This window comes from Vombatus ursinus, unplaced genomic scaffold (genome assembly GCF_900497805.2).
Source record: "Vombatus ursinus unplaced genomic scaffold, bare-nosed wombat genome assembly UNPS02014786.1, whole genome shotgun sequence".
In the NCBI taxonomy this organism is placed as follows: domain Eukaryota; kingdom Metazoa; phylum Chordata; class Mammalia; order Diprotodontia; family Vombatidae; genus Vombatus; species Vombatus ursinus.
The window spans coordinates 32,304,801-32,327,664 of record NW_020954564.1 but is presented as its reverse complement, the minus strand read 5'-3'; the positions used below and the strand labels follow the sequence as shown (position 1 = coordinate 32,327,664).

The 22,864-nt window shown below is 43.8% G+C and overlaps 1 protein-coding gene across 2 annotated transcripts; it reads left to right on the top strand.

Annotated features, from left to right (window-relative positions):
• The first annotated feature begins 137 nt into the window (after window positions 1-137).
• POFUT1 (protein O-fucosyltransferase 1) lies at window positions 138-17,023 on the top strand. Of its 2 annotated transcripts, XR_003569589.1 has the most exons (8): window positions 138-272; window positions 1,418-1,539; window positions 2,259-2,441; window positions 3,456-3,568; window positions 7,840-8,032; window positions 9,000-9,242; window positions 15,143-15,403; window positions 16,395-17,023. XR_003569589.1 is itself a non-coding variant. In XM_027868117.1 (7 exons), exons 1-7 carry the CDS (start codon window positions 158-160, stop codon window positions 15,329-15,331), a joined length of 1,158 nt encoding a protein of 385 aa, XP_027723918.1. In that variant the 5' UTR covers window positions 138-157; the 3' UTR covers window positions 15,332-17,023. The 2 variants fall into 2 exon arrangements, 1 of the variants encoding a protein (XP_027723918.1); XM_027868117.1 differs by having other exon boundaries at window positions 15,143-17,023.
• Window positions 17,024-22,864: the final 5,841 nt, after the last annotated feature.

The window sequence follows — 22,864 nt, the reverse complement described above, 5'->3', positions numbered from 1 at the left end:
GGCGCTCGGGCCGCTGAGGGGAGGGGGGAAGGAGCGGGGGCGGTGCCGCGGGTTCTCTATGGTCGCGTCGGACGGATAGAAGGGCACGGGCGGGGCGGCGCGCGAAGCCTGGTGGGAGCGCGACGGGCGGGCCGGTAGCCTACAGCCGTGGACAGACATGGTCCCCGCGGCGTGGGCGCTCCTCCTGCTCCTGCTCGGGCTCCTGCTGCCCGCGCAGGCCCTTGCCCATGCCTGGGACCCCGCCGGGTACCTGCTCTACTGTCCCTGCATGGGTAAGGCCTCCTGGGCCGGGCGCCCCCTGCTGGGCTCCTCCCGGCGGTCCTGCGATGCGGGGCACGCGTGAGTCCCGGGATATAGAGCCTGGCCCCGGACCAATCCACTGTACTGGGGGGGAGGGGGATGAGCCTCTCTGTGGACCTGTCCGATGGGACCCTTCTAGCGCCCACCAGATTGTTCTACTTCAGATCCAGGCTGCGTCTACCCAGGGACTGGACCAGCCCACTGTGGCCCCCGACCAGTCCACTCTGGTCCCGGGAAGTGGGGGGAAGGACCCGCCAGTTCTAGCTTAATTCGTCCATTTCAGCTGCCTGGGGTAACCTGACCGGTGTTTCCAGATAGCCTTCTCCAGCTGTTCCCCCAGACTGCCCTGTAGCCCTCTTTGGCCACCCAGGGAGTGGTCGTCTAAAGGCCCGGCCCCAACTATGCAGATGTAGGAGATGATAGAAGTTATGCTATCCCGCCTGCTTCTTTGCATCAGCTAGGAGTTCCTTCTGTGCAGAGCCCCAGTCCCCTCCTCCCCAGAAAATAGGCCAGGGATCTTTCTGGGCCCTTGGCCTCTTCTCCAGAGGAATGGCCAGGAAACGTAGGCTGCTAGAATCTTTAAGTTGGAAGGGACTTGAACTCCTGCCCGTCCATTTTGCAGATGGGAAAACTGAGGCCCAGAGAGGAAATGACTTGACCAAGGTCCCTCAGTGGGTCAGTGGCAGATCTCCAACTAGAACTCTAGGTTTTCAAAGCTTGGGACAGGTAGCCAGGAAGTAGTTATAATTTTCTTAATTATACATTTTCTTGTTTTCTCCCCTTCGTTCCCCTATAGATAAGAACTCTTGCCAACTGAAAAATCAATCTTGGTGGAAATAAAACTAGATATGGAGTCAAAAGATCTGAATTCAAATCCTGGCTTTGCTATTTATTATGTGACTTTGTACAAGTGGACATGGCTCATTTCTCTGGGCCTCAGTTTCCTTATTTGTAAATTAAGGGAGTCAGAAATACTCTCTTAAGGTTCCTTCTGGTTCTTGTAATTTTTTAGCTCACTTCAGTTCCACAAACACTAAATACTTATTTTGTCCATACCTGAACTGTTTCAGTCAGTGCCTCATGGCTCCCTCTCAACCTGGCTTATTCTTGTTTCCAGGGCGGTTTGGAAACCAAGCAGATCACTTCTTGGGCTCCTTGGCATTTGCAAAGCTACTGAACCGAACCCTGGCTGTCCCACCATGGATTGAATACCAGCATCACAAGCCTCCATACACCAATGTGAGTCCTAGGTTTTGCCTCAGCCTGAACCCTGCTATTCAAGATTTTGAGAGAATTTACAAATTCCACAGTGGGTCCGTGGGATGCTCTCAGTAAACTGTGGCTTTTTGACCTGACTGACTGGGTCCACCCCAGGGATTACAAGCATGTGTTCTTTTCTCCAGTATCTTATTCTGTCTTTAGAAAGTGTGATTGGATCTCTTTGCCCTATAGTATGAATGGGTTGCACTGAACCATTCTCATTCTCATCTCAGCTTATTTGTGACATATGCTGCAAAGGTGAAATGGCATTAGGAGTTTAGTCTGTGACCGTGAGCCAAGGCACAGCTTAGCCAACTTACATTAAGTTCAAACTTATGGTCCCTGGCTCACTAGCACTATATTTTTAATGAGTTCACCTAGACATAGGCTAGCAATGCCTATAGACACAGACATAGCAATGGCTGGTTTTCATTTTCCTCTAAGAGATGGCATCTACTCAAGGACAAAGGTGGGCAGAAAATGGCTCCTCCTTATCAAGACAATAGTCAAAATGACCCCTAAATCACTCCTCTCTCTTCTCTTCATTTTTTCCCCTTATTTTCCCTCTCCCCAATTCTTCTGCATTCTTGCTCTGTTACTTCTCTTTTCTCTTTTACATTTTCTCTCTTTTCTCCCTTCTCTTTCTTTGTCCCACTTCTCTTTCCCACTATCTTTCTGTCCCTCTTCCATTCTTATAGCTGCATGTGTCCTATGAGACGTACTTCAAGTTAGAGCCACTTAAGGAATATCATCGGGTCATCAGCTTGGAAAAGTTCATGGAGAAGTTGGCTCCGATCCACTGGCCCCCTGAGAATCGAGTGGCCTACTGCTTTGATGTTGCAGCCCAGCGGAGTGCTGACAAGAAGACCTGCCCCATGAAGGTGGGTCCTTGGATGCCTTGGCCTTCACTCCATTTGTCCATACCTGGAACATACTGTACTTTCTACTTATATATTTCTTTTGTGTGCTCTTTCTTCCTGCTTCTTTTCCTCAGGCCAAATGTAGCTAGAAGGAGTATTCCTTCTGCTGAGTTTCCCTATGGTTCCTTAAAAATACCATCTAGCATACAGCAGTGTGCCATATGAAATATGGTGGAAAGAGTGCCAGACAAGTGGTCAGGAAATCTAGATCCCAAGCTTACTTCTACCAGTAATTCATGGCATGACTTTATGTGTCACTCCTCTTTAGATGTCACCCCTGGTCCTTTGGTCCTACTTGGGAGTTGAATTAAACGATCCATAAGGGTCCCTTCCAGTTCCAACATTTTGTGATTGTGTTGACTGCAAATTACTGTAATGGTTAGAAGTCATTTGAGTCCAGGGCTCAAATCCAGTCTAATTCCTTACAGTAGGTACTTGATAAAATGTTTGTTTAGGCAGATCAATTTGTATTGCTTTTTAGAAATTATGAAGCTATAGGGGTGAGCAGTATGTGATGCCCTTCAGAGCCTTAATGATAAATTTAGACTTTATACACTTCCCATTCCAATCAAACTGACCCACAGCCCCCATACACAGTGTTTCCAGTCCCACTCCCATGCCTTTGTCCAGATTCCTCCCTCCTCCTATCTGGAATGCATTCCTTGAAAGCACAGATGAGGTACCACCTCCTACATGAGGTCTTTCCTGATCCCCTTCACCCCCCTAGACCCCAATTATTAGCGCTGGCTTCCTTTTGAAATTATTTTGTATGACTTTATGTATGCTTTGTATTCACTTACCTTTGTTCAGGCCATTCAGACGTTCGTTGTCACCTGGAATTAGATCTCTTGTCATCTCCACACAGAACCCACCCCTAGTCTGTTCCTTTTGTCTTTTCAAGGCCCAGCTCCGTTTGTCCACTTAGTACCTAGCTCCTGCCCATCCAAGCAACTGATTGAATATGTTGTTTTGCAGGAAGGGAACCCCTTTGGTCCATTCTGGGATCAGTTCAATGTCAATTTTAACAGATCAGAACTTTTTGGTGGCATTGCCTTCAGCTCTTCCTACAAGGACCATTGGATCCACAGGTACTCAGAGTGGGGGGTGGGAGTGGAGAGGGGTTAGGGCAATCAAGTGTTAGCAGTGGAGGTCAGTAACTGGCCAGAGCCCCATTCTGCCTCACAATTCCATCCTATAACACACAATTACTTGGGATCGAAGGGATAGCCAGTACATCTGTTGAACCTGTGAGGCTTAGAGAGCAAGGCATAACCCACAGCAAAGGGCCAGTATCCAGAGAGTATCTGCTGTCTGATCTGTTCCCATTTCACAGCCGCACACCGTGGGACGTTGACCTGCTGTGGGGTTGAGCAATAGTTTATCCCCTGATAAAGACTATCATAAAACGAACATTTTATGATCACGTGAACCTGGGTTTTCTGGTCAAGGCATGAGAATTACTTGCAGGTTAACCTTCCTCATCAGAAGTTAAAATTGGAAGCTGCTTCTATGTGAGAAAAAAATTTCAGCCTCAGTTAAGAAAATGGTGTCATCCTGGTAATCATCAGATACGGTATAATTAATAATTGCCCTTAGACATGTAGCATTGTTTAGGAAAAAGTAGGTTAAGTGTACTGACAGATATTTATCAAATGCTTGTTTACTGTATGTTAGACACTAGGTGCTATGAGAAATACTGAAGAGCAGAAGACTTCATGGTCCCGGATTTCAAGAACTTTATATTTGAGTTAGGGAGAGAAAACTTAAGCAATCCGAAGTGGTCAAAGCTAAATGCTTTGTGGTAGTAAAGATAATAAATGTTGCCGGAGGCAGAGAAAGGAAGGATCAAGAGGCTTAGAATGATCTTCATAGAGAAAATTAGTCTGGTTCTGGGCTGTGAAGGATAGGAAGGTTTGGGAGAGGCAGAAAAAAGGGGCATCATGTGGGGCAGATAGAAGCATAGTTCTTAAACCACTAAACTCTCTTCTTAAACTAATGCCCTTGATTCAGTTGGACAGAGCAGTGTTTCCAACATAATACAAGCTGAGGCAGAGAGATGTGTGACTATCAAACCTCCTACTTTTTATTGGTGTTAAGTGAAGAGATGTCCCACTAAAAGCCCTGCTAACAGGAATGTATATGTAGAGCCTATATCAGATTGCATGCTGTCTTGGGGAGGGAGGTGTGGAGGGAGGGGGAGAAAATTTAAAACTCAAAAGCTTATGGAAGTGATTGTTGAAAACAAAAAATAAATTAATTAATGAAAGGTGGGAAAAATCAAATCAAATCTCCTGCTGCCTCATTATGATATGAAGGTATAGTGAGAGGGTTGGGTTCCCAAAGGCTTCACCAGTGAAGCTGGAAAGACTGAGGATGGGCCCAGCACTTGACTGTGTATCTGTGATCTGAAACCAGCTATGTTAAGTCCAAGAGATTCATCATGAGAAAGCCGGCCTGTACTGCAGCACCTTATGTACACTATCTACTATGGATCAGAGGGGCGGTGGTAGATAATGTTGAGAATGCCTGTGTCAGTGAGATTGTGGTTACTGTAGGGACTGAAGTAGAGACTGGTTTTTGTTTCTTTTTAATAAATAGAGGGGGCAGCTAGGTGGCCCAGTAGATAGAGCACCAGCCCTGAGTTAGGAGGACCTGAGTTCAAATGCAGCCTCAGACACTTGACATTTACTAGCTGTGAGACTCTGAGCAAGTCACTAACCCCCAATTGCCTAAAAAAATGGAAAGAAAGAAAAATAAATAAATAGATTAGAACTTGTAATAATTACTCACATTTATACAGAGCTTTAAGGTTTACAAAGTATTTTCCTTACAACTTTGTGAGCTAGGTTGTGCAAGTATCATTATTCCCATTTTGAACGTGAACAAACTGAGGCAAAGAGAGTTTGTGTCTAGCTCATGGTAACACAACTAGTAAACATTGGAGCCAGGATACAAATATATTGTCATTCTTCAAAAGCACCACAGCTCACAAGCCTGAACTCCTCTTTGGGAATAGGCTTCCTGGGCAGGTCCATGGGGCCCCTCTCCAAAAAAAAAAAAAAATATGTCTTATTGTTTTATAGTCAGACTTCATTTCTGACCCAGACTGAATTTCTTTACATCATTGCTATCTCTTTCTCTGGACTCAGCTCCAAATAACTCTTGGGCATTTGCAAAAAAACTAGTGAGTGTGCCCTGCCCCACCCCCCCCCCAAAAAATAGCAAATTTGCTTCCATTGAGGAGATTCCAAAGAAGCCTGCCATAGACCCCGAAGGCCGTTTTCAAAGTGAGCACTGATACATCATGAGCCTTGTTAGAATGTGTGAACTCCCAGGGGGTTTGCTTTGAGAGAAACAGCTCATTTGGGTATGCAAGTTCTATTGTGTGTTTGTTTTTAAGTAGCCTCATTACTCCACAGTCACCCCTTGGATTTACATAGTCAAAAATTTTTTTGCTGTGGTTTGATGCCTTCAGTCACATGGCCCCAGTAGTCTTAACTGGGGGAATCTGTAATGTGTGTGTGTGTACACACATATGTAGATGTATATACATATGTGTATCTATATGTGTGTGTAGATAAATAGACAGACAGACAGATAGATAGATAGATAGATAGATAGATAAATACCTTTTCAGGACAAAGAATGACCTCTTGGGAGAGGCGCCATTTTGAGGTTCTGTGGTGGGCATGAAATTTGATAAAGAGGGCAGCAAATACGTTTATAGGGGTAAAGTTGGAGGAGTTTGTAATGATGATGTGGTGTCTGAAAGATTGCGGATTACAGAACTCTGGCAGTTAAGAGAACTGGGTTTGAGTTCCAGCTCTGCCTGTTATAAGGTGTGGAACTGTGGGCAAGTTATTTCACCTTTCCATGCTGCAAAAGTACTATAGAAATGTAAGTTACGCCTCTACTTCCTCCTCCTTCTCCTCCTTTTCTTCCTTCTCCTCCTCTTCCTCCTTCCCTCCTTCCTCCTCTCCTTCTTCTCTGAGCATGTTTCCTCATCTACAAAATAGTAAATAATACTTGTGTTACCTTCCTCATAGGGTTGTGTCAAGGAAAGAATTTTTTAAACTGTGAAACACTATTTAAATATGAATCATTGTTATTGTTTAAAATAATGTAGCTGTTAAGGGAGAGGTACTGCAGGGATTAGAGGAGAGGAGGGAGAATGCCATTCGTGGTAGCCTGTGATAAAAGGTTCTAGAAACACTCATAAAATGACCATAATGGTTCAGCCAGAAGATGATCAGGGCTGGAACAAGGAAGGAAAGACCATAGATCTCATGGTTGTTATTCAGGCTTGCTTCCCAAAAAGCAACTTTTCATCCCTATCAGGAAAAAAACAACTTCATCAATCTATTCTCGATGACTTATTCATGAACAACAAGAGAACCGTTTCAACATTTCTTACAAGACAGTGGACCTCTTCCCTGCTTGGTCACTTTATCCCCTCATTCACTGGGCCTGATCCATTTAGTGGGTGACATATTCCAGATCTGGTAGGAACATGGAATTTCCAAAATTTACTATCTTAAATGAAGGGGGTTGAACTAGATGACTTCCAAGGTCCCTCCCATCTCTGACACTGTGTTTTAAAAATCCTTCCAACTGAAATTGTGATTTCTGTGGTTTTAGAAATGTCAAAGTCAGGCTTCCTTTAGAGGTGTCTGAGATGGATGGAATTGGTGATTTTTATACTTGATCCTGGGTAACATCCCTACTGCTTCTGGTGCGTGCAAATGAGTGTAATTCAACAGAAGAAAGAAATAGTTCTTTCTTCATTTTGAAAAGGAGCCAATCTAGTCTTTTTAGGAATTTATATATATTTTTAAATCCTTCTAAGTTAAAGGTGGTCTTAGCTGAAGACTTGTAGGCTTGTTCTACAGAGTCACATTCAATGAGGCCCTGAGCAAAACCCATTTCTTCTCTAAAGGCAGCCACTTGTTCGTAGAGCTAAAGTATGTTCATTATTTGCTGAGTATAAGGCCCGAAGCTCTGGCCAGCGCCACGCCCAGGAGTGAATTACAGCACCACAGATTGGGAGCCAACATGACATTCACAAGGTTAGAAGACTCCACTGTAAATTTTTAATTATAAAACAAGCAGACAGCATTGTAAATTCCAAGTCAGACAATAAAGCTTTGAGCTCTGCACCTAGCACTCTTATCAGTTCGTTGGGATTTCAAAATCTCTTGTGCTTGTTGCATATGGTGCGACTTTTCAGCTAGTCCGAGGTCATGGCGCAACTTCATCCATTTCCTGTGGGGGTATGCTGTAGGCTCATGTCTTTTCCCTCCATCCCTCTCCCTTGAAGTGGCTGGACCTGTGACTCAGCCTGCCCTCTTCTCCCTCCTAGGTTTCCCCCAGATAAACACCCAGTGCTTGCCCTGCCTGGAGCTCCAGCCCAGTTTCCAGTGTTAGAAGAACACAGGGCCCTGCAGAAGTACATGGTATGGTCAGACGAGATGACAAAAAAGGGGGAGACCCAGATCCAGTCTCATCTCATCAGGCCTTATGTTGGGGTTCATCTCCGAATTGGCTCTGACTGGGTAACTTTTCTATTTACCTTGTGGATCTTTCAGTGCCCAGAGCTTACCAGGTGTGTGTGCAATTGTAGGAATATCATGAGTGTGTTTGATGTTTGTGGTTTGCTAACATTCTTCTGCTGGACTCCCTTTCAACAAAAAAACTCCAAGGATTCTGCTCAGTTGTGATTTAACAGTCACCATTTTTCTCCCTGTTTTACAGATGGATAGACTGAGGCAGTGAGAGGTCATGCATGTGATATTCTCCCCAGATCAGGCAACAGGCCAGTGACAGAGGGGAAAATAGAATATGGGAATCTTGACCCTCCGTCCTTTGTGCTAGCTTGTGGACTCTTGTGAAAGACAAGCTCTTAGAAACTGGGGTAGGATACTTTTTTACGATATCAAGGAACCATGATATAACCCATGTGGATGCTCTCAGTACCATGTAGATATAGGTTATAACTCCTTTTTGCTATATCAAGCAATTGAATGCTGGGGCCAGGCCTCTGGATAAGCTTCTTTGAACTTAAAGGGGCTGTTCCATAGCTGATGGATACATGGTCCTGGTGCTAAGTCATTCAAGCTTGGCAGGACCTGGCCAGAGCTGGTGCCCCATTGCCCTCCCTGCCGTGGAGAATCCAGGAATATCTGCATCACAGAGACCTCCAAGCAGGCTGCTATAGAGGAGGCAGTGAGGGATAAGCAGAGATAAGTCCAGGTGCCCCCTGACAGCATGAAAACTGACCAGATATATTCAGAAATTTCACAGAGAAGAGTTGAAGAAGCCCATAGGAATATACATTTTTTTTATTATGTTGTTAATTTTTCCCATCAGAATGTAAATTTTTGAGTTTGAATTTTTATTTTCTTTGGAGGTTTTTTTTAAAATTTGTAGAGAAAGAGGCCATCAGAAGGAAAGTGATATCTCTTTAATCCTTTCTTTTCCTCTTACTTCCTCTTCTTCCTCACTCACATCTTGCCTCTTTAGAAGAATGCCTGTAACATGCTGAAGGATGGGACAGCGGGCTCCCACTTCATGGCTTCACCCCAGTGTGTGGGCTACAACCGCAACACTGCCGTGCCTCTCACCATGGTCATGTGCCTGCCAGACCTGAAGGAGATCAAACGTGCCCTGAGGCTCTGGGTGAAGACGGCCAAAGCCCAGTCTGTCTACATTGCCACAGACTCAGAGAGCTATGTCTCTGAAATTCAGCAGCTATTCAAAGGGAAGGTAGGTTCTTGGGGAGAGAAGGGGGTGCAGTGTTAGAAGCTGACCAGAGACGAAGCTGGGATTACTCTTTGCCTGCTTGTGTGGAGCTGTGACGTGAGGGAGGGAGGGAGGCAGGCTGACGAGAAAAAGGCTGGACCAGCTTCTTAGGGGTTGGCAACCTATGCCACCATTAGCAGGTCTGCTTGTCACTGCTGCTACTTCTGGCTTCTCTGGGCCTTTCATCCCTTTGTTTGTCCTTCTCTCCACCTGCTTACCAGCACCAGGCCGGGCTCTGATTTGTGACGGCTAACTACAGTCAGCATTAATCCTCCCCCCTCTGTCTGACCACCAAGAGGGCTTGTTTATTGCTCTTTCCTGGATTCTCTCATTGTAATGTTTTAATTGTTTCCATATGTGTAAATCCTGCCTTCTCTCACAAGTCAGAGGAGGCTGTGTGTTCTTATACAAGAAAGAGATGGAATAGCAACATCGTATAGTGGAAAAAATATTGCAGTCAAGATGGTTTAATCTATCAACAGATCAATTGACAAACATTTATAAAGTACCTCCTTTGTGCCAACACTGTGTTTAAGTACTGATTAAGAATTCCTGGCTTTAACATTCTCTCTCTCTGTATTAGGCAACTCACTTAATGTCTCAGAGCTTCACTTCACTCCTATGTAACATGGAGATGATAATCTCTGTACCATCCAGCCTTTTAGGGTAGTGGTGAGGAAAGATGGGAATGGTCTGATGGTGGTGATGGTGATAATGACTGGCCTTCTTTCTCTGTCCCCGGACCCAGGCTATCAGTGCCACCTCAAAGAAGAGGGTGGCTTTGGAAGCCCCATGTTCTGCCCTCTTCACCGTCCTCTGTTATTAGTGGATATGTTATGGAAGTGGTGGGTTTATCGCTGTTAGAGTATGTGGACTTTTTTTTTCTTGAGACAACATGAGATAGTGGAAAGAGCACCAGATTTATGGTCATAAGTTGTTGTTCAGTTGTTTCAGTCATATCCAACTCTTTTTGACCCCGTTTGGGGTTTTCTTGGCAAAGGTACTGAAGTGGTTTGCCATTTCCTTCTCCAGCCCATTTTACAGATAAGGAAACTGAGGCAAACAGGATGAAGTGATCCGCTAGTGTCTGAGGCTGGATTTGAAATCATGTCTTCCTGGATTTGAAATCATGTCTTCCTGACTCCAGGCCCAGCTCTTTATCCACTGAGCCACCTGGCTCTGCCATGTAGTTATAAAGACCAGGGTTCAAATTCTAGGTCCATCACTAACTGGTATGACTTGACTCCAAACCAGTGTTTTTATTCACTACTCCATGCTGACTTTCTATCTTTGTCTCATATACGACATAAGCTTTGCCTCATAGTCATGTTGAAAGAGAAAGAAATTTAATACGTGGAAACAGCTAGAACATCCACCAAAGTGCTAATTTAAACACAGCCGGTGACCAGATTATAGTACAAGATTTGTACCATAGTGTAATTCAAGATTTGTATCCAGAAGACAGGTAATAGAACACACTTCTCTTAGTAAAGAGTGGGAGATGACAGGTGTGAAATGTTGGCTCTGCTGAACGACATGGTCACTGTATTCAGTTTTTCCCAGCTGTTTTTTCTTTGTTTTAAGGGAAGGTTCTATGAGAAAAGGAAGATTTGGGGGGCAGCTAGGTGGTGCAGTGGATAGAGCACTGGCCCTGGAGTCAGGAGGACCTGAGTTCAAATCCAGCTTCAGACACTTGACACTTCCTAGCTGTGTGACCCTGGGAAGTCACTTAACCCTGATTGCCTCACAAAAAGGGGGTGAGATTATGGGAAATGGTGGTGATATAAAGACCAAAAAGCTTCAGTAAAACGTATTAAAATGAGTTTGTGTAGGCAATCAAGAAAACATGCCACTGGAGGCAATAGGGTGCATTGGACAGAGCCCTGGACTTGGGAATCAGGAAAATAAGATTCAGATCTTCACTCTGCCTCTTAGGAGCCGCATGACTTTGTGCTAGTCACATGAACTTTTTTTCCTCCTCTGTGAAATGGAGATGATAATAATTGTTTTACTTACCTCACTGGGGCGTTGTGAGAAAAGCCCTTTGTAAACCTTGAAAAACCATGGAAATATGAATTTGTTATTGTCCTGGAGGAGTTCAGACTAGATCTGGGTGTTAATGAAACGATACAGTTTGTAAAGGCCAAAGGAGGGAGAGAGCGTTTCCAGCAAAGGCAGAGGTACAAGAGAAGGTAGGGGCAGGAACAAAGCCTAATGCCTTCAGAAATATTCAGGAGATTTACCTGACTGGAGTGGAGGAGGGGTTGAATGAGGGACTGAGGGAAGGTAGCAATGGAGAAAGATACAGATACAGGCTGAACTGGCAAGTTCATGGGTGTGTCGTACTGGAAAAGATTGAAGACTTGTTTGTGCCAAATATGAGGTGGAATTTGATTCTGTGTATTAGTCCTCTTGGCTCCTTAAATTTTCAGTCATGACCTCAAACCCTAGGAAAGAAAATACTATTGAATCTGACTCTTATTGAAGCCTGGCATTCAAGGCCCTCCACATTCTGGTGATATCTTAATTTTTCATATTCTTTTATTCTGAACTTAAACACCAAAAAAAAATTTCAACACATTCCAGGAGAACAGGGAAAAAAAATGTTCTATGTGAAATTGTGAATCTCTATTTCACACCCCTGGCCTTTTTAAAGAGTACATAATCTACAAGTTACTTTCAAAACTGTCCTGCTTGTCTGAACTTCCTTCTGTTCTCTTCTGGGCATTTTTTTAAATGGCCCTCTCTCTCTCTCTCTTTTTTTTAACATCATTATTGCTAATCTCCTCTTCCTCTTCCCCATTAACTGTGAAAAAAGTAAAAAAAAGTAAAAAAAGAGGGGGAAAAAAACCCTTGGAACAAATAAGCCATGTTTATGTCCAAAAATGTGTGTCTCTGCACCTTGTATTACTCACCTCTGTCAGGAGGTAGGTAACATGCTTCATTAAAGGTCCTCTAGGTCAGTGCTTTAATGAGAGTTCTTGAGTTTTTCAAAGCTGACTTTCTCTATACTGTTGCTGCCCATATTTGAATTGTTCTCCTGGTTCTGCTGTCACAATTCAGGATTCTTTGAAATAGTCTCTTTCATCACTTCTTACAATGAAGTGATAGTGTGTTACATTCCTATTCAAGTTGTCCAGCCATTCCTTGGTTGTCTAAGAAGCGAGCTAAGGCACCTCTTATATTCTAGTTCTTTTCTCTCCCTTCCCACACTTTTAATCCTTCCTTCAGGATTAGGAAATTTGCTTTGCTTGTGACTATTCCCTCCTCAGTATTATCTTCTCTCTTAACTCCTCTGTGCCCTCCCCCACTTCTCACTTGTTTCCCTATTGAGTCTAATGTATTTCTACACCAAACTCATGTGTGTTTTTGTGCAAACCCATACCTTTCCACCTTTATCTCACGTTACTCCCTTTTATAATCTGTGCCTTGCCTAACTGCTCTTTTTTCTACCCTACCTACACCTTGCCCTCTTCAGCTTTCTCTCTATGTTCCCTGTGCCTGGAATGTCCTCCTCCCTCTTGACCTGTTGGAAACCTACCCATTCTTTCAAGCCCACCCCAAATGCTACCTTCTCCATAAGGCCTTCTCTGATTCCCCCTCTCCCCTCCCCAAGAAAAAATTGCCTTCTTCCCTTTTAGACTTTGCATAGTATTTAGCTTGTGCCTTTTTAATGCTCTTATTTCAATAGTTTAAGGAATTATTCGCCTCCATAGAAGATCTACTGAATTTGTTGGGATATCTTTTTCTGGTTCTTGAGATATCTTGCAGGTACCAGTGAAGCACTTGCCCCCTCTTCTCCCACTCTCACTAAACGACTAGCCTGATTCTTTTTCTGATCAAACATCATCTCATTGATGTCTCCCAATCCCTCAGGCTCAAAACGCAAGCCTCATCCTGAATTCCTCATGATCTCTCCCGCCACATCCAAGTTGTTACTTTCACCTTTCACCTTTAGTTAGTTTCACCTTTGCAACATCTATTACATGTGCTCCTTTCTTTCCTTGTACACTGTTACCACCTGGTACAGACCCTCATCACTTCACACCTAGATTATTGTAATAGCCTGAAGTGGGTCTGCCTGCCTTGAGTCTCTCCCCTCTCCAGTCCATCCTCCATTCAGCTACTAAAGTGATTTTCCTAAAGCATTAGTCTGACCTTGTTATCCCCCTATTCAATACACTCTAGTGACTTCCTGTTGCTTCCTGGATCAAATACAAACTTTGATTCAAAGCCCTCTATAACCTAGCCCCCTCCTACCTTCCCAGTCTTCTTGCACCTTACTCCCCAACAAGTGCTCCTCAGTCCAATGACACTGGCTTCCTGGCTGTTCCATGAACAAGACACTTCACTGTCAACTCCTAGCATTTTCTCTGGCTGTCCAGAACACTTCTAATTCTCGACTTAAACCTTGTCTTTTACAGGAAGCCTTCCCCTAACACCTCTTCATTCTAGTGTTTTCCCTCTTTTAATTATTTCCTATTTATCCTGTATATAGTTTGTTTTGCATATATTTGTTTGCATGTTATCTCCCCCATTAGATTGTGAGTTCCTTGAGGGCAAGGACTATCTTTTGCCTCCTTTTGTATCCCCTGTGCTTAGCCTAGGGCTCCAGCCATTAATTAGTCAATAAGCGTTTATTCTATGTGCCAGGCACTGTGCTAAGAGCTAGGGATACAAAAAGAGGCAAAAGACAGTCCCTGTCCTCAAAGAGCTCAAGATCTAAATGAGGGAGATAACATGCAAACAAATATATACAAAACAAACTATATACTGGATAAATAGGAAATAATTAAAAGAGGAAAAATACTAGAATGAAGAGGTATTAGGGAAGACTTCCTGTAGAAAGGTAGGATTTTTAGTTAGGCCTTAGAGGAAGCCAGAGAGGTCAGTAGTCAGAGCAGATGAGAGAACATTTCAGGCATAAGGGACAGCCAGAGAGAATGCCAGAGGTTGAGAGTGAAGTGTTTTGTTCATGGAACAGCCAGGAGACCAGTGGCCCAGGAGTACCTGTGGGGAGTAAGGTGTAAGAAGACTGGGAAGGTAGGAGAGGCTAGGTTGTAGAGGGCTCTGAATGCCCTTTAAGTCAAAGTTTCTATTTGATCCTGGAGGCAATAGAAAGCCACTAGAGTTTACTGAGTAGGAGTGGGTAACGTGATCAGACCTGCATTTTAGGAAATCACTTTAGTTGCTGAATGGAGAGTAGATGAGTGGGAGGAGACTTGAGGGGGGCAAACTATCACAGTAGTCCAGATATGAGGTAATGAGGGCCTGCCTATACCAGAGTTGTGGCAGTGTCAGAGGAGAGAAGGGGACATGTTCCAGAGTTCGAAAAGGTGAAATCGGCAGACCTTGGCAACAGCTTGAATGGGGATGGGGGATGTGGGAGGGGGGGGTGAGAGATGGTGAGGAGTTGAGGATAGCATCTAGGTTGCACATAGTAGTATCTTAATGAAGTAGTCATTTATTAATTGACTGATCTTTCACAAAGTTTCCCAGGTACAAGTCATTATTGGTTATATAGTGCTTGTTTATGCCTACCATGTGGCTTATGGTTGCTCTTTAAGGCTCCTGCAGTTGTGATTCTTTGGAAATTATGGTATTCTGTTATTCAAAGCCAGGAGAACATTGTATTTATCATGTGTTATACGTGGCAGTTTTTTATGTTGTGTTTTATCCCCCTCCTCGATTTTAAGCTCCATGAGGTCAGAGACAACATCTTAGCTAAACTTTGCATCTCTGTCATCACTAGACACTACTACACCTCTGTGTAGTAGGCACTTTGTTAGTGTTAGTTAAACTGTTGAAATGAATTGGCCCCAAGTCCCTCAGATTAACCTGCTCTGCCTCTTTTCCCCCTGCAGGTGAAGGTGGTGACCCTGCAGCCTGAAGTGGCACAGATTGACCTATATATCCTTGGCCAGGCAGACCACTTCATTGGCAACTGTGTCTCTTCCTTTACTGCCTTTGTGAAACGGGAACGGGACTTACGGGGCCAGTCCTCCTCCTTCTTTGGCATGGACCGTCCCCCACAGCTCCGAGACGAGTTCTGATCTTCCATCCTTTCCCCCAGCAATCAAGACCATAGATCCAGTGGTGGTGTGGTCGTCTGGCCAGACAGTGAGGTCAAGTCACCAGCCTGCTTCATTCCAAATGCTGGGGGGAGGAGGGTGACTATGTCCAGTATCTGGTCTTAACCCACCTGAATTCCGGGATATAGGCTGTCTTCTCATCTTACCTGCTGGAGACCAGAAAGCAGAATACCTCAAATTGCAAGGGCTTCTTCTAAGAAGAGAACTGCCTTTGTGGTCCATTTCTGGGTAATTCCTGAGCTAATCGTTAGTATTAGGCAATGGAATACTCTGTTTCTTATTTCCCCATGCTCTTCCATCTTCATCCTGCTATTTCTTCAAGGGGTTCCTGTTTAATTGGCACTCCATCACTGAAGTACCATGGCCCTCCTGGTTCTCTAAGCATCCACTGGCAACTTAATGTGGTGGAGAGAGGGCACTGGATTTGGAAGCACTGGCTTTTCTACTTATAAGATGTGTGACCTTGAGTGAGTCACCTCAACTCTGTGGACCTCCCTTATCCTATCTGTAAAATAAGAGTGTTGGCATAGGTGACTTCCCAGGTCTCTTCCCACTCTAACTCTATAATCCTCTGAGCAGCAGATCTGGATTACAGCTTTTCTAGTTTTAAAACATGACCAACCTAGATTTTCCTTCCCACACAACTATTTTTATGACAGTGGAAGGCATTCATATGGAAACTTAAAGTGGCCTTAATGGTGCAAACAGATGAGAAACTGGGGCAGGTTTGTTGACTAAGGGTTGGCAGCCTATACCATGCTTGCCAAAGATGACCCTTTGGTTGCTTGCCACCTGCCCATATTGCCCCCACCTTTATGCATCATTATGGTCACCCCTCCTTTTATGGTTCTCCTCCTTGTGAGGCCCATGTGCACTGATATCCCAGAAGGACCATTTTGGATAAGCTGACCTCTAGCACAACCTCTCAGTATAAAGAGTTTGCTTAGAATGACTTTTACTCTCTGGGCTCCAGAGTGCTGACCGAAACTTTGTGCTTACTTCCTGCCTTCCTTCCTTTGCACAGTGGGATCTGAGGCTGTGGCGATGGGGTGTGACAACCAAGATGCAAGTGGCCCAGTTGCTGGATGGAACTTCCATATCTGACCTCTCACTCTTAAGTGACCCTTGACATCCTCCCTCACTCTAGCTTCCATCCCTTTTGTAGGACCTGGGAGATTTTCTTCCAAAGCTGTCTAAATCTGGAGGAAGTCATTCCTTCTCAACATATTCGTGTGACTAAGGCATTGTACAATCATTCTGCCCACTGCCCAAGGGTGGAAGCTTTAGCTGGATGACTTGTAAAATTCTCTCAGACTACTGAGAGATAGCCTGTCCTCCTCTGCTTCTCCTTGGTGGAGACAGTTCAGGCTGGGAGCTAGGAGACCTCTCAGAGGAATCCCAGGCTTGCCACCCTTCACTTTGGTTTTAACATTGACATTCTTCTTCTGAGGAGGAGGAGCTTAATTCCCCTCGTAAGGTGGAAGTGATGTGTTGTAGAGGTCACCGTGTGATCAGGGGACTTGCCTCAGGATGCCAGTCTGGGAAGGGAAGGCATGCAGGAAGATGAGTTTGTGCTGCTCAAATTCCCTTAAATCCCCTGGAAAGGAATTTTGTAATTTTTTTTTTCAATAAAATACAGGCATACATTTTTAAGTCGAGTAAATTATCTAAATGACCATCTCTCACTCCTGTCTTCCTCCCTAGCCAGCCAGGCAAGTTAACAAGCTGGTAAACAGACCTAGCAACCTCCCCCTGTCCAAACATCTCTGTCCAAACGTCTTGCCCAGAATAAGGTCACAAGAACAAACTTAACTGCTCCATTCGTAAAGCTTGTGTAGTTTAGTGAGTCATTGTGCAGCTCACATTTCTGCGAGGCTTTTACAGTTTACAAAGCTCTTTCCTCACAATACCCCTGCAGAGGAGAGAAGACAAGGCTCATTGTCTTCATTTTACAAATAGGCGCAATGAAACCCAGAAAGATGAAATTACTTGGTCAAGGTCACATGGGTAGCAGAGACTGAAACCCAGATCTTTGGTCTCCAAATCCAATGTGCTCCAATTCATCAACGGTTGAATATTAACTGGCACTGGCTGTGTTGGATATTAGACAATAATTAAATTATGGGTCTCAGTTTCTTCATCTATAAAATAGGTCAACTAATATTGCCCTTTATAGGTTTGTAAGGTTAAATGAGATAAATACACTGTGGCTATAAAGTAAAGACACTGAGTTTAAAACCAAATCAGCAGTTAGGGAAGGGGGCAGGTAGATTGCAGCATATCACCAACACTGACTTAAGAAATAAAAAAAGATCATAAAAGATAGCCAAGACATGTATGCCTGGGAAAGGCAGTGTGGGAGGAATGGGGATAAGAAGTCTTACACTGGTATCCATGAAATATTAAAAGACCCAGAGGAAGGCCTCTAGTTCCTTGATCCTTTAGGGAAGATTTATGAAAGGATGAGATGGCTTAGAGAGTGGAGCTTTGATTTCATTGGTTTAAGAAACTCTCAGATGAAGAAATTCCTACCAATGTTGGTTACCACCCTGCCTGTGAAGGTCAGTCAACAAGCATTCACTTAGTATGTGTTAGGCACTATGCAAAAAAAAGACAAAAACAGCCCCTGCCTTCCAGAAGCTCACATTCTAGTAGGGGAGACATAAATCACAGGTACATAGGAGGTACATACAGAGTAGATGGAAAGTAATCTCAGAGGGGCAGGTGTTAGCACCTGGGTTGAACTGGGAAAGATTTCCTGAAGAAGGTGGTGTTTGAGCTAAGTCTTGAAGGAAGCCAGCGAAACTAAGGAGATGGGAAGAGGAGGAGGCCGAGCATTCCAGGCATACAGGACATCCAATGCAAAGCATGCAAACAGAAGAGAGGGTGTCTGGTTTGAGGAACATCAGATAGGCCTGCATTCCTAGATTGTATTGTGTATGAAGGAAAGTCAAGTATAACACAGAAGGTGAAGTGTCTCCTTTGAAAAACATCAAGTAGGGCAGCTAGGAGGCACAGTGGATAGAGCACCGGCCCTGGAGTCAGGATGTCACAAGTTCAAATCTGACCCCAGACGAGACACTTGACGCTCGCTGTATGACCCTGGGCAAGTCACTTAACCCCAATTGCCAAAAGAAGGAACGAAAAACATCAAATATGCCCTCATTCCTGGATTATACTGTCTATGGAGGAGAGCAAATATAAGAATAGTGAGAAGGTTGGAAGGGCCCAGGTTATGAAGAACTTTAAATTCCAAACAGATAAGGCATAGTGGATCCTGAAGGTCTTAGGGAGCCACTGATTCTCACTAATCAAGAAGGTGACATAGTTCTTAGCTTTAGAAAAATCACCCTGGCAGCCAAGTATGGTTTGAAGGGAGGAGAGACTTGAGACCAGTAAACCAGTTAGACAGCAAGAACTGCAATAATCCAGGTGATATGTCATGAGGGCCTGGACTAAGGGGATGGCTTTGTGAGTAGAGAGAAGAGGACTTGTTCAGGAGATGTGAAGGTAGAAAGTAAGAACATTTGGCAATGGATCGTATGTGTTGGGTAAATGAAAATGAGTCAAGGATAACACTAGGAGACCCAGGGAGGTTGGTGGTGCCTCTGACAGTTGCCTGGGGTCCTTAAAGGTGAAGTAATGTCCCCAGGGTCATTCAGCCAGCATGTGTAAGGGGCTCTGCAACATAGGATTTGGATAAGAATTTCACTGGATAAGAAGGACAGTCTGATTGTGATCCACACAGTGGTGAGAGTACAGAGACAGGTAAGATAACTGGTGCGTGGAAGTGTTGTATATAGAAATGTGTACATTCAAATGCTTGACTTTCTAAAGCAGTCTCATTGTGAGGTTCTGGGTTAACTTGCTTGAACCTCTCTTAGGGACTTTGGAACCAAAATATGGCACACAATGGTCAGTTTTAATTGTTTTACAGTCATTTTTACACACACACACACACACACACACACACACATACACACCTCTCCCCAATGGAATTCTCCAGTGTGATCTTCAACCTTATTTCCCAGATTCTGCTCCCAATGATTTCTGTCCATTTCCAAATTCCAGTCCACCTGCAGGGGACTGTGATTTGCCCCCATTGACTCTCGAGGGTGGACAACCTGAGGCCTCAAGGCCACGTGTGGCCTTTTAGGTCCTTGGGTCTGGCTTTTTGACAGAGTTCAAGTTTTACAGAACAGATCCTTTTATTAAGGGGATTTGTTCTGTGAAGTTTGGATTTAGTCAAAGGGCCACACTTGAGGACCTAGAGAACCACATGTGGCCTTGAGGCTGCAGGTTCCCCACCCCCTGAAATCCCACTTCATAGGTGTGAAAATACTCAAAGTTGAATGTTTTGTTGCTCTGATGGATCCAATCCATGCTGTTGCTCCCTCTACCAATCCAAATGACAACCCAACCCCTCCCCCACACCTCATGCCTTCTCACTTTAGGTGAATCTTACTCATATTTCCCTGTGAATTTGAGTGGTATGCTAGTATAATGAACACTAGAAGTGGAGTCTAAGGACCTAGGAACAAGTCCTCATTATGAAACTAATAAGGTAACTTTGGGACAAATAATTTCACCTCTCCTGAGCTTCAGTTTAGTCATCTCTAAAATGGAGATGATTTACTTGTGTCCCCTACCCTCGAGGTTGTTGTGGGGTTTGAAGGAACTTTGCTATAGAAATAGGGATTATTTTAATCAATGTACTGATGCACCCTTTGTTTTTTAAATACGTCAGGGGTAGGTATCACAGCTACCACTCTCATTCTCACCAAATAACTGGTCTGATCCCTTTTCTCATCATCTATGACTTCCCTTAATGTCTCTTATGCCTTTGCTCATGCACAAGTTATTATTGGCAATGTGCCACCACCTGCTTACACCCATCACAAACCTTTCCAGTGGGTTATCTGTCATGTTTGTTGTTCTGAAATCATTTGTGTTCCATGATTAACACCCAGGTAGAATCATGGGAAAAATGTTCAAGATAAGCATTTCTGTCCTCACAAAATGCTTAATGTAAACTTCTTGAAGATAGGGACCATGCCTTTATCTCCCCCATCCCTGAGCATAGAGCCCAATATGTAGTAGAAACTTAGTTTGTTGAATGATTGATGGAAAGGTTCTGCTTAATTCATTTATTTTTGTTTCTCTCATCTTTTTAAATGTCCACATGAACCATGCATATGTTCTGTCCCCATAGGTATATACTGTGAAAATTAATCAAAGACTCATCTTTTTTTTTTTCTGTGCTCTCAGAGTATTTGATAGATTCCTCATAGATCTTTTGTTTTTAAATTTGCAGAAACAGCAGAAAATCTAGTAATATGCGAATTTATATTTTGATACTTTGATAGATCTATGATCTCATCGATCAGAGTAGGACTTTCCTCAACCACTGGAGATACAATGCTTTCTCATCCTGTATCATGCCTGTGTATGCTCTTCCATAAGTTATAATAGGTCACGTTCATATAGTGCTTTAAGGTGTGCAAAGTACTCTACAAATATTCTCACTTGAACCTCACAATAACCCTGGGACGGAGGTGCTATTATTGGCCCCATTTTACAGATGAGGAAACCACAGCAAGCAGAGGTGAAGTGACTTGCCTGAGATAGCACAGTTAGTAAGTCTCTGGGACTGGATTTCAATCCGAGTCTTTCTGATTCCAGGTCCAGTGCTCTATCTATGGCGCCAAACTGGCTACTTCATAAATTTTCCATATTTCGGTGCACCTAGCAATCTAAAGCCTTCCTCTTTATTTTAACATTCCCTAGGTACCAATGTAGCATTCGCTCTGTCCATTTGTTATTCCTCCCTTTTGCCCCATAACCAGCCCCATTCCTTTTAGTGCTACCTTTTTCACTGTACCCACACAGGTTACCAATTTAAACCTATCAAGTGTCTTTTCATCACCCGTGGGTCATGTGTCAAATGGTTGGTTGGTGGTTGTCCTCGTGCTCAGAGGACCAAAATGACATCACCATGTCAGGGTCAAGGTACAGGGTACCAATTGTGGCTAATCAGACCAATTTGTGTCAAATGGAAATTTAGCAACAGCACGCAAAGGATCTGGATTAGGTGCTTAGCAAGAAAGATGAAAGAGAAGGCAGGTCTTTGAGTAACTTACACAATGGAATTGTGGGGTCAGGATGCACACATGAGGGTAACATAGACCAAGTATAAATATATTTATAGACCCAGAAAGTTACAGTTACCACTGAAATGGTTACTAAGCACTTCTGTAGGCCCTGTGCTTGGTAATGGAGGAGATACATAGTTCAGGTTGAAAACTGTTCCCCTGTGTTCACAATCTTGCAAAGGAAATAAGTCCCAAGGTAAATATAATCTAAATTGGATATGTCAAGTGCAAAGGAGAGATCTAAATGAAAAGTTACGTGTGATTTGAGGTGAGAAGCATTAATTTCTGTTTGGGGACTAGGGAAGGCTTCATAGAAAAGGAGGATGCACTTCATCTGAGCTTTGATACGTGGGACATGCTGAGGTCCCCCTGCTCACAGAAGGTCTTGCCTTCTTCACATTTCACTTGTTTTCTTCTGTAAAATGCAGATATTAAACAACAACAACTTGTCATACTTCTGTGTAGCAGAAAGATCAGTGGAAACAGGGAGTGAATGGAAACTAACCCTCTGTGGGACCTCCTCCTCCTCCTCTTCCTCTTCCTCCTCCTCCTCTTTCCCGGGTTAAGTGACTTGCCCAGGATCACATAGCTTGTAAGTAATTTAGGTCCTCCTGAATCCAGGCCTGGTGCTGTATTCACTTCGCCACCTAGCTGCCCCTGTATTTTATCTTAAAGACAATGGAAGGTCACTTTGGAAGCTTCTGGAACAGGAGAGTGACATGAGCAGGATAAAGCCTTAGAGCTATCAATTTTGCAACTGTGTGGAGAATGGTTTGAAGAAGGAAGGTACTAGATACAGGGAGATCAATTAGAAGACAAATACAATAGTATGGGGAAGAAGTGATGAGGACTTAAACTAAGGTTTTTGTTTTGTTTGTTTGAGGCAATGGGGTTAAGGGTCACACAACTAGTAAATGTCAAGTATCTGAGTCTGGATTTGAACTCAGGTCCTCCAGACTCCAGGGCTGGTGTTTCATCCACTTCACCACCTAGCTGCCCCAAAGGTGATTTTATTGTAAAAAGAGAGAAAGAGAGCAATTACAACAGTTGTTAAGGAGGTAAAGAAGATAAGATTTGGCTAATGGCTGAATATGGGGAATGAGAGTAAAAAATGGAGTATGACTCCTGGGAGTCCTGTTGAACTTGTCATCTGCTTATTCAATTATCTGTACTCATCTCCCAGGTAGAGGTAAGTTGGTGTCATAGTGGTTAAAGTACTAGAGTCAGGAAGACTCATCTTCCTGAGTTCAAATCTGGCCTCAAACACTTATTAGTTGTGTGACCCTGGACAAGTCACTTAACTTCTGTTTGCCTTGAAAAGGCACCTCCCTGGAAGAGTTGT